A 12686-nucleotide genomic window follows, 5' to 3' on the forward strand; every position below is an offset into this window, starting at 1 on the left:
GAAAGTGCGATCGAATAAATAATTACGCCATTGCATAAATATAAATGTGCAATGGCAAAATTAATTAGGCGATGGCATAAAACGCCATTTATGCAATCGGATAATTATTTATGCAATCGCATAAATGAATTATGCAATCGCATAAATAAATTATGCGATTGCATTAAAACGCCATTGTGACACTATTCCTGCGCCATAACACTATTCCTGCGCCATAGTATTTATCCATGTTAAAATTAAGAAATAATTCATGGAAGCCATAGATTTGTTGGAAATTTACACATGGCCTGGGCCGTGATATTCGAATTTTATCCTGAGCGTTAGCGAGTGATAAAATTAACGAATATCACGGCCCAGGCCATGTATAAATTTACAACAAATCTATGGCTTCTATGAATTATTTCGATTCTAATAGGACAAATAAGTTCATTCAAATACTGAAGCGAGGATGGGTATGCCGTGTGTGTAGCTGTTCTTGTTTACTCCTGGTTAGAAAGAGCTCAAATAATCACATAAATCTGAAGCTTGCATTGATTATTTCGTAAATTACCGATAGAAAAAGATATGTTTAATTCTCACACCCAAAATTTGCTACTTTTAATTTACATGTTTTCTCGTATGCTACCATCAAAACCAAAATTGTTTTATACTGTAACTTAATTAGTATATTGATAGCTTTTAAAATCGTAACATAAATATCAAGATAGTTTTCATCCCTTAATGAACCTCTGATTTTATAAAGAAAGCGTTCCATGATGAAATTGACATTGCACAAAAGAAAGCTGTGTTACTATATTTAGGAAATAAACACAACTAGTTGTAGTATATTATTTCTTTTTATTATGCACCCGAATAAGAATAAAAATTCTTTTGTCTTTTGTTTTATTTCAATTTTTGATACAATAAAATCTGCAATGTGTTTGCAAATAAGTTCAAATACATGTGGATTTACATGGGAGGTATATTGTAACATCCATTATTTTGAATATTTCTGAGTCTGCGCTAAGTATAGATATATCGGGAATTTTCACACGGTGTTGTTTACAAAGCGAAAGAAGCACGTCATATTAGAATCACAATTATATTTCACCACATCAAAATGTACACTATATAAGCAGTATTTCGGAGGCACTTAATTACAATATTGATACAAGCATATATAAACATAATAAATTTTAAAAAAAATACCAGACGTAAAAAATTATCTGAGTGAAATCTGACATTTGTCTGAGGTTTATTTAATTTACAGTTTTATTTTTTAGTTTAAAAATAAAAAAGATAAATTATGAATATCATTCGGAGGTAGAATAAAACTGACATCTATATTTACAATGATTTACTCAAATAAGAGCTATATATAGAAAAGGGTATTTCAAATTAATAGCTTACATGGCTAAGGTGACCTGTGTTACTATATATGAAGAAATAGGTATTTCCAAGTAATGGTTTCCATAATATGTATGGTAGCTCGAGTCAAAAACGAAATTAGCAATTCAATCTAAAGGTATGTAGCTTTTGTTACACCATTATTTGATAATTTGTAATAAACTAAAAATACAGATTCAAATCATCATTGAACAAACAACAGGTATATATGATATCTGCTATTATTTAACTTTCACTTTAACATGTTTAAGGTTTTGTAGTAACTATACGGGTCAGGGTATTCCTTTTTGTGAAATATATATATTCATACTGTGTGTTTGGTTTTTATGTACATTTGTTAGAGAAATGAGGGAGGGAGAGATTTACAAAATCATGTTTTACCCCACCGCATTTGTGTACCATGTTAACCAGTCCGAAGTCATGTTTTATTTTTTTATTTTAGTTCATTTATATTTTTGGAGTTAATTGTGACGTCCATTTTCACCCCCTGGATTGGCATCTGACCCTCAAATCTAAATATTTTAAAAACATACAGGATAGTATATACTTGACAAAAACCTTGACCTGATATGAAAAGGTCTGAATACAGAAACAAGCCGACAGCCCCTCCATTTTGGGGTTTTGTAGGTCAGACAAATGTTAATAAATGGGGAATGTTTCCATGGGACATAGACATGATATATGCCCCCTACAATATAAAGTAATAAAGGGACATAACTTAAGACCGGTTAATGTGACACTGCCCAATATTTTTGCATACTAGTAATCTGAATTTTGTTGTAATAAGCATTGTGTAAAAGTTTAATAACATTTGTTTATTAGAGGCAAACTAAAGTAAGAGAACAGAAACAAAAAAAAAGCAATTTTACCATTTGTAAATTTGGCAAAGGGGCATAACTATAGAACAGTAAAAGTGATGCCGCCCAAATTCAAACTTCGTCTGTGTTTGTTGGTTATAACCAAGTGTAAGTTTCATAACATATGGTTGAGGCACTTTAAAGTTAGAGCACGAAAACCAATTTCGTACGTACAGAAGGACAAGGGTAAAACCCAATGTCCCCTCCGCTACGCCATGAAAGCAATTGTAACACTTCTTAGTTCATTTTATTTCAGGATGGATGGAGATGATCGTCGTCGGTACTTTATTGTAGGATCAGTAATTTGGGATATTGTTCAACCACTTTTCAGAACCAGATTAGAAAAAGACTACATAAGTAAAGGACTTGGGTCATTGCAAGCTTTTCTTACCAGTCAACCAGTAATGCATATATTGTTTCATTTACGACATAGAAATGCCTACTGCTGTAAGAACAAATTCAATTGTCGCAACAACTCAAGACTACCGATGATTTATTGTCAGTGGAATCTGTTGTACACTGAGAATCCAGGCCAACCGGGCCACAACTGTCACTGCAAGTTCACAGCAAATCCAGTCCAGCTCGATGAGCTTGATATAACCTTAGCAAGTTTGATTTTATTGAACTGCTGTCATATTGGACCAACTGAAGAAAATGCTGTTCACACATTACGCTGCTTCAAGAATGATTATCTCAGTCAGAACACCGAAGGTAAAATAACTGAGACAGAATATAAAAGCCTGTGGAAAGACCTGACTTGTTTTGTCCTACAGCTTGATCCAAATACACACGATGAGCTCATCAGAATAGAGAACAGATCAGCCGAAGAAGGTCTATTCAGTAGAAACAGTATATATAATTTGAATATTCACAAGAAACTGAATGAGGTTAGCTATTTTTATCTTTATTTTATCATGAATCCCTAAAATTCAAATTAAACCTAGTCTTAATTTTTTTTCTTCAAGATTTATAATTCAAACTTACTTTCTTACTTTAACTAGTTCTTTGTTTTGTATCATCCTCCTTCTGCAACAGAAGATCCTTAAACGACTACAAGCAGAAGACTGTGTTTATTGATATATTTTTTTTATGTTTTTTTCTTTAATATGGTGTCTTGGTACTTTACTTGATTTGTATATAAAAATGTTTTAATTTTATAATATATTCTTCAAATGGATGCATCATCTTATTAGTCATATTTTTCATATTATTTGTAACTTAAAATCAAGTGTGTCAGACTCTAATGTATCCAGGTGTAATGATAAGTCGTTATACTAAGGCTATTTTTTTCTTATTTTTTCTGTAAACTTAGCTTTAATTTTTTTATAACCATGCATTGGCAAGCTTGATAACTCGTAATTGTTTTTCAGTAACTAAATGTATGATGATGTCCCATACGGAACCTTCTGACCTTGTTTGTTTACATTAAAATTTCAATGGCGTCAAAATCACGTGATGTCAATTCGTTATATCCAATCAAATTGCTCTACTGTCAATTAGAGGATTTTTCAGTCTACGGCAATTACGTTATTTCTTTCTGGGATATTGCTTCAAAATAGTTTGCAATAGTTCTGGGTTTTATTCAACAGGAAAACTATTTTTTTGCCATCCCTTTTGACATCAAGGGAATTTTGTATGAATATTTTCCTACAGTCATGATGGTCAGAATATCGATCTTTTTATAATGAATAAAAAGAAAATTCTATGAAAAATAAATGTAAATTGTTTCTCATTAACCAACTCTATATGCATGTTCAAAATTATGGCATGGACATCGTTTTTTCATATAGTTTTCCTTTCATTTTGGTTGTGCTTTTTTCGCGGGAAAATCGAGAAAGAGGTAAGGAGCATGTCATTTTTAAATTCCTAAAAATACGATTTGCTTGACCTGTATTGCCTGCCACAAGATTGATGACGCTGAATGGAATGTACACAAAGCAATGGAGGCCGGAAATGGGATTTTGTGAAGTTCTAGAATGTTTTTAAATATTCGGAAGTTGGGATTGAAATGGGCATTAGAAAATTGGCATTTTTTGGCAATAATTGAGAACAACAATGAAAACTTACCTTTAGAAATGTTTTTTTATTCAAAAGTGCAGAAAAAACGTATTTTGCACTGTTTTTCTACGCCAGCCGTACCGTAGTGACATCAATGCGGAGTTTCCCCGTGTGTTAAGTTCAAACACAAATACCTAACGAACTGACAAGATGAACGATCTTAGACTACGGTAGGATATTTAATCACGTTCGGAAATAATGTTCACAACTGTACAAGCAATTTACAATCAATGACAAAACACTATTTTTATTTTGTTGTTGCAACAATGAAATAACAAGTAATCCCACAGTCAATATGAAATTTAGTGACAAACTTTCTTAGATTCTCTAAATTTCTAGCCGAAAGACAGTTGAATAATTTCTGTATCACAGGGAGCTTCATTCAACTGTCTTCAAAATATACCAATAAATATTTAAAGAAAGTCGCACTTTTCCTCTCAGAAAATATGTATATTATAAGTAGGTTCGAAGCAGTGACAACTCCACGAAAGATTTTATCCATCGGATCACTAGTGGTGGTGATTCAAGGCTGTATACAAATTCTGTAAATATAATTCGTCTATTGTTGGGATGTTATTTAGACAAATTATATATACATTATGTATAGTTTGCTTCAAACATAAAAAAAATATGCAAAACTGTCTTTAAATAAAACTAGATATGAATGCTGTCCCCTCTTCTCTGCCTTATATATATGTTTATGCTTGAGTATATTTCCTTATATCTTGAATTTGACAAAGTGGTATTGTAGTACAATTTAAATTAGTTGCGCTGTCTGTATGACACAAATGATGCACCCGCCTGACCATAAGAAATTATAAATTTAACACTGTGTATGATGATCTTTCTTTTATTTCTGTTTTGAAAGTCTACACTTTGAGCGTCTCTGATGTCTTCTGTGAACGAAACGCACGTCTGACGTAAATACAAAGTTTTACTCCTCGTATTTATGATAAGGGTATTGGAAAGACTGAATGTCCAGCCAAGAGGTTTCAACATTCCAGATTTAGCAGTCACTAAGTTAAACCTACTGGTATTGATAACTATTTCACAATAGTATAGAATCATATTTATTGCTTTTAATTGGGACAATACTGTTGCAGTGAATTTCATGTTTTTTTAATTATATATAGCGTGAGAAGGAAATGAGTTAATCTACCGTTTTTTTGTGAATATCAAATATCTCCCCTTTCTGTTTTGTGGAATACAAAACATCTTGCGTTTGGAGAAATTGAATATATAAAACATTATAAATTCTGTACTTTTTTATTATGTTTAAAAACAACTTAAAGTACAATAAAGCTGTAGCTCATAAACTATAGGAGGTAGCAAGACTAACCATGTATCGATATCCGGACTGTCAAACAGATGGATCGACAGACTAGCTGACAGTGGTTAGTTGATATGCAGGGTCATAAAACATATTATGTGAGATAAACATACCTGCCACATTGTGGCGAAATCAGACTAACACGGAATCCTTTTATATCTTTAATCAAATAACTAACAGTTATTTACAGTATGTACAGTTTGTAAACGTTAATAAATACCACATTGGAATAATCCGTCTTTTTCTTTCTAGTTTAACTGATAAAACTTCTATACTTCTGTTACTACTATTTTTACAATGACAATTATCCATAAAAACCCTTATCTTATATACTAAAATCATAAGAACATTCTAAATCTAGAACAAACTACAATTAACTAGAGAAATGGGAAATAATCTATTTTTAGTAACAGGGTAAATTCCGGAAATTGCCAAAGCTTTCTTGAACATAAATAAATACAAGTACTTTCACTATCCATCTAGAATATTCTAGTATGATTCATTTACTATAATTAAAATAACAATGTAATTTTATATACACAATGTCAAAATATAAGTCCAATGTCTTTATAATTGCGTACTTTCGCAACACTCCAGAGGCCAAAGAAAGTTTATCATGATTCCAACTGTTCTTGTATCTTCTTCATTGCTGTTCGGGCTGCTTGTCTTTGTGTTCTCTCTCGTGTAGTTTTAGTTTTGTCATTTATCAACTCAGTATCCTTTTCCGTATCTGAGTTTTTTAAGCCCTCATCTAACTCTTCACATTCTATAGGATAAAGCATATTCAGAGCTCTGTTTAATGTCTTTTTATTAGGTAGCATAACTTTTCCAGATCTTATTTGTCCATCTCTACTGACTACTAATTGACATATACGGCCAATTTTCCAACTTCCTCGTGGAAGGTTTTCCTTAATTAACACTATATCACCAACCTTAGCTGGAGTTTTGCTCTGAATTCTTCCACTCCTTAGTTTGTTGGCAGTTCTTTCACGTAGACTAAGGAGATACTCATCTCTCCATGTTTTCCAAAACATATTTAGATGTTTCTGTCCTTTCTTCCATGTCAATAGCAATTTTTTAGCACTACTGATTTGCGGTAAGTATTCTGGATCTGTAGAATCTTCTTCGTTTTGATCTGGAAATCCTGTTTTAGGGTTCAGAGTTAGAAAGTGTGCTGGTGTAAGAATAATATTAGAATTTATGTCATCTCCAATATATACCAGTGGTCTTGAATTCACCACTGCTTCAGATTCAGCTAAGAGAGTTCTAAATTGTTCATTTGTTAGACATAACTTTCCAATTGTTTTCCGTAAACATCTTTTTACAATACCAATTAATCTTTCATAAAATCCACCCATCCAAGGTGCTAACTCAACAATGAATTGCCACTGAATTCCTTCATTTGCCATGTATGTTTGCACATCTGAATTCACTGTTACACCATTCCATGCTTCTTCTAAGGTATTGCTAGCTAACTTGAACTGGGATCCGTTATCTGAAATAATTTGTTTTGGGTTACCCCAGCAATCAATGAACCTTCGAAAGCCTAGTAAGAACTCCTCTGCTGACATGTCTTGCATTAATTCCATATGTATGGCTCTAACCACTAGACATGTATATAAGCAAACCCATACTTTTTTGCTTCCAGTGTCTGATTTCACAAAAATTGGTCCAAAATAGTCTACTCCTGTATATGTAAATGGGGCTGACTCGTTTACTCGTTTCTTTGGAAGTGGAGGCATTAATGGCATTTTATATGGTCCGCCTTCACACCGTTTGCAGATTGTACATTTTCTCAAAACTCTTTTTACTTCTGAACGTCCTTGTGGAATCCAGTATGTTTGACGCATCGCTGATAAAGTTTGTGAGACACCAACATGAAAGTTTTTTCTGTGCATGCTTTCAATTAACAGTTCAGTAACTTTGTTTTTCTTTGGAAGTAATATTGGTGTTTTTGCCCCTTCTGACAGTTGAGCAGCTCCTAATCTACCAATACACCTGATCACATTTTCCTGGTCTAAAATGAGTCCTAACTGACTTACTAAGTTGTGTCTTTTATTTTCTTTAATTGCTAGCATCACTTCACCAAAACATTGTTTTTGAACAGATTGTATCCACAATAACTTTGCGTGTTCTAGCTCTGCAGCTGTTAGAGGACCAGATATCGTCTCTTTATTTAACCGTTAAATAAATCTCAATACCCAAGCTGATACTCTGATCAAGTGGATAAATGAGGAAAATCTGCTACAATCAATGTCTAACAGATACCCAACACTAGATTTCGAATTTCTAACACTGTTTGTTTCTCCGTCAGGTCCCTCTCCAGCAAGCAATTTTGCTTCATGTAATACTTTAGATACCTTGTATTCTGCTTCAATCGAATTTTGATTGTCAACACTTATATTGTGAGGATCCCATCTAGGCCACTCATTTCTGTGTTTTGTTAACCAAGAGGGACCATGCCACCATTGGCTGTTTTCTTTTAACAGTGATACTGTTGTGCCTCTGCTTGCAATATCAGCTGGATTTTCCTTCGTATAGACGTACTGAAATTGAATGTCTTGTTGCTGCCTAATCTCCTTTATTCTATTATCAACAAATGTTGCTAGAGGTTTTTTCGATCCTATCCAGTGTAAAACACATTGAGAATCTGTCCACAAAATCGTCTCACAGATAGGAAGTTTTAATTGCTTCTTAACAAAGTCAATGCAACGGACACCAATGACAACTGCTAATAACTCAAGTCGTGGTAAAGTTATTTTCTTATTTGGTACCAGGCGTGTCTTGGAAAACAGTAAATCAATTTTACATAAGTTGTCTTCCCTGAGTTGATGTAGATAAACAGCAGAAGCATATGCTTTGGTTGAAGCATCGCAAAAGCATAGTAATCTGAACGTAACTGTACCTGGTAGCCCAATAGCTCTAGGAATATGATATTCCTGAATCTCATCTAAATCAAAAGAGATTTCTTTCCATTGCTGAATATCTTCCTCTGTCAGTTGTTCATCCCATTCCATTTTCTTGTTCCACAACATTTGGAGGAAAAGCTTGGTTCTTAAAGTCACTGGTGTAAAAAATCCAAGTGGATCAAACACAGAAGCCACTCTCTGTAATACTTCTCTTTTGGTGATTGGAAACATGTTATCATTTCTTGCACTGTTCACCGTCAATGTATCATCTTTTATTGTCCAAGTTAATCCAAGAACCTTTAATTTTTCTCTATTTGCCTGGTCTTCCTTGGGAATGCATTTTAAAAATTGCTGTGAATTTGATGCCCATTCTCTTAAGTTCATTGATGCATCACTGAATATTTGTTTTGCCTCTTTATATAATGTAACTGCATTCTCTGTCGAATCTACTCCAGTAATTACATTATCCACATAAATGTTTTCTCTAATATTTGCTGCTGTTGCATTTTTGTATGTGTCAAGGTGATAGTCCAAAGTTGCTGCAAGTAGGAAAGGACTTGATATATCTCCAAATGGCACTCTGCAAAATCTGTAAACTTGTACATTATTTTCTACAGTTGGATGATTAATGTTTCTTAGCCAAAAAAATCTGGTTGCATCTCTGTCATTTTTTTGTACTTCAATTTGGAGAAATGCCTTTTCAATATCAGCAACTATTGCAATTTTGTTCATTCGAAAACGCAACAAGAGTCCACATAAATCTTGTAACATTACTGGTCCTCTGTGCAGGCAATCATTCAAACTTTTATTCTCAGGTTTTGATTTGGCAGATGCATCATAAACTATCCTTACTTTAGTTGTAGGTTTGGTTGGGTCAACTACAGCATGATGTGGTATGTAATGTTTGATTCCGGTATCCTTACTACATTGGTTAGACACTTTTTCTATGATGCCCTTTTTGCACTGGTCTTGAATAATCTCATCATACTTGTTTAATAGGTCAGGATTGTTCTTCATTTTCTGAAAAAGTGACTTTAGTCTTCCGTATGCAAGTTCCCTATTTTCAGGAAGTTCCGGTAATTTTTCTTTCCATGGCCAGGCTACTTGATATCTTCCATTTTCCATTTTGAGTGAGGTGACAAAGTTACTCAAAGTATTTTCGTCGTCTGATGCATATGGACAATCTTGTATTCCAATAGTTTCCAATTTCCAGAAATCTTCAATGGAAGGCTTGATTTGAAGACATGTGTCAATTGTAGAGTGAAGACAGCATTCTGTTAAAGTTAATAAGCCATTTACTGTCATGGACATTTTGTTCTCACTTTCTTCATCACTTAATTGTGACCTTCCTGTAAGGATCCATCCTAGCTTAGAGCCAAGTAGATAAAGCCCTTGTTGAATTTCTATTTTCTGTGGCAATATGATATCTAAATAATAATCATTTCCGATAAGAATCTCTATTGTTGAACTTTCTAAGCTACTAGGCAGTGTGTCAGCAAGTTGCAGATTGTTACATAAGTATTTCACATTTTCACATACATCCATTTGTAGAGGTCTTCTTAGTATTGATCCTGTTATCTTAGGAACAACATTAGCATCAATAAGCATACAAACTCCATCTTTTAGTCTGATCTTTAATGACACCTTTTGTGTTCTTAATGTTTTTGGCTTATCTGCACCAAATGTTACAAGAGTTATCTCCTCTGTAGCCTTCTTCTTCAAGTTTAATCTCTTGGCCAAATTTTCTGTTATATATGTTCGCTGAGATCCGGAGTCCATTAATAGTCTTACTACTTCTGTTTCATTAACTTCTGTATTTGACACAGTTGTTTGAGCTGTCTGCATCAAAACTATATCCCCGGAGGACAACAAGCTATTCTCTGGTACGTTCTCTTCACTTGAAGCTATTTCACACATTTCATCAGCTAGATGTGAAACTTCTTTATGTTGAGAGGGAATTTTCTTCGGGCATAGACTTCTATGGTGTCCCTTTTTCTGTTTGCAATGATAGCATGCTTTTTCAAATTTACAGTCTCTACTAACATGTCCTGGCTTCAGGCAGGTATAGCAACTACCCTTGATTTTCTGCTTTCTGTCTTCAATTGTACTGAACTTTCTGCACTCATCACTCCAGTGGTGTCCATCACAATATCTGCATACCATTGAGTTTCCACTGCCTGAGTTTTTTCCAAATGGCTTTATTGTCATCAGAGCTTCTGCAGATAAGTGTTTTCTTGGTTGAAAATTACTGTTGTTTGACTGGATTTTATACTGCTGTTTTTCTTCAGAACTGGGACCAGGATGTGTTTCCTTAGACTGACTTTCTGCAGCTTCCCTGGCAGTTATGTAAGTATTGAGAAACTGTCTCAACTTCCCTACTGTCCATCTTTCACTGTTACCTTTCTGTATTTCAAGTTGAATAAGAACTTCCTTTGGTAGCTTAGATGTTATCATCGAGATGAATACATCTTGGGTTACATCTTGATGCATTGCGTCCAAACTACGTAAGTGTCGTTCCAAGTCATCATAAAGTCTACGTAGATGTGTAGTTTGATTTGAAGCTGACTGAAGGTTTATTAAATCTGAATAGTGCTTGTTGACAACAGATTGAACATTTCCAAATCTTTCCTTTAGTATTGAAATTGCTACATCATAATTTTCATGGGAGAGCGGTAAGCCAGATATAGCAGAATTAGCTGTTCCAAAAAGTTTGCTTTTCAAGTAATTCAATTTCTCTATTTTTGTCAAGCTTTGATTTGTGTGCACTGCAGCTTCAAATGAATCCCAAAATTCTGTCCATTTTAACTTATCTCCATTGTACGAAACTAGGTCTAATTTAGGAAGTTTAACTGCACTTACTGTTGAAGGTTGACTTTTCCTCTGTAATTCTTGGAGTTGTAACTGTTGAAACTGTACTATCTGTTCTTGCATTTGTGTCTGTAATTGTATTAAATGCTCCACCTTGTGGTCCGTGGCTGATTCTGTTTTCTTAATATCTGTTATTTTATCCTGAATTTCTTCCTCGAATATTTTTAATTCGTCTAAGCGCTGTGTTACACCGTCAAGCAATTCAAAATATGTTTCACTTGTCTTTGTAAATTTTGCGATGTCACCTTCGTTATCTTCTCTCTCCTCTAATATAAGTGAAATTTCTTTCATACTTTCTTCAAGTTTTGCTGCAAAATCCTTTAATCGTCTCTCTGCTGATAAAACTTGCCTTAATTGTGTTGTCACACTTTCATCTTGAATCCCTTGTGCTATTATATCTCCACTTTTATCTAATTCTTTAGCTAACAAATTATTGTACCTTGTACAGAGTCCTTTCAAATATGAGACTGCCATCTTTTCTGTGGTTACTTCTTTTCCGTGTTCTTTATAAATTTCTTTTTCTGTTACTCCCGGGTTCCGGCACCATACAATGTGGCGAAATCAGACTAACACGGAATCCTTTTATATCTTTAATCAAATAACTAACAGTTATTTACAGTATGTACAGTTTGTAAACGTTAATAAATACCACATTGGAATAATCCGTCTTTTTCTTTCTAGTTTAACTGATAAAACTTCTATACTTCTGTTACTACTATTTTTACAATGACAATTATCCATAAAAACCCTTATCTTATATACTAAAATCATAAGAACATTCTAAATCTAGAACAAACTACAATTAACTAGAGAAATTGGAAATAATCTATTTTTAGTAACAGGGTAAATTCCGGAAATTGCCAAAGCTTTCTTGAACATAAATATATACAAGTACTTTCACTATCCATCTAGAATATTCTAGTATGATTCATTTACTATAATTAAAATAACAATGTAATTTTATATACACAATGTCAAAATAAAAGTCCAATGTCTTTATAATTGCGTACTTTCGCAACACACATTTTATATAATTAAATGTGACTGTACTAAATCAGGAGCTTAAAGTTCAGTGGTTGTTGTTGGTTCATCTTTGTCATATTTGTTTTTCGTAATTGTAATGTTATAAATTAGGCCAATCGTTTCATGTTATTATGTCGCGGCCTTTATAAGCTGATGATACGGTATGTGTATTTCTCATCTTTGGAGGCAGTAGTGTTGCCTACAATTGTTTACACTTCCTTTGATATGTTGTGGATAGTTGACAATTACAGGCAA

At 33.6% G+C, this 12686-nt stretch overlaps 2 protein-coding genes across 2 annotated transcripts; both read right to left on the reverse strand.

The window, feature by feature from the left end:
• Positions 1 to 6245: 6245 nt before the first annotated feature.
• On the reverse strand, positions 6246 to 7709 carry LOC134692438 (uncharacterized). Its single transcript, XM_063552890.1, has one exon. The coding sequence runs from the start codon at positions 7707 to 7709 to the stop codon at positions 6246 to 6248; it is 1464 nt and encodes a 487-aa protein (XP_063408960.1).
• Positions 7710 to 7814: 105 nt separating this feature from the next.
• Positions 7815 to 12423, reverse strand: LOC134692439 (uncharacterized). The gene has a single exon (XM_063552891.1). It carries the CDS (start codon positions 11880 to 11882, stop codon positions 7815 to 7817), a length of 4068 nt encoding a protein of 1355 aa, XP_063408961.1. The 5' UTR covers positions 11883 to 12423.
• Positions 12424 to 12686: the final 263 nt, after the last annotated feature.

Source organism: Mytilus trossulus, chromosome 12, assembly GCF_036588685.1.
Source record: "Mytilus trossulus isolate FHL-02 chromosome 12, PNRI_Mtr1.1.1.hap1, whole genome shotgun sequence".
Taxonomy (NCBI): Eukaryota; Metazoa; Mollusca; class Bivalvia; order Mytilida; family Mytilidae; genus Mytilus; species Mytilus trossulus.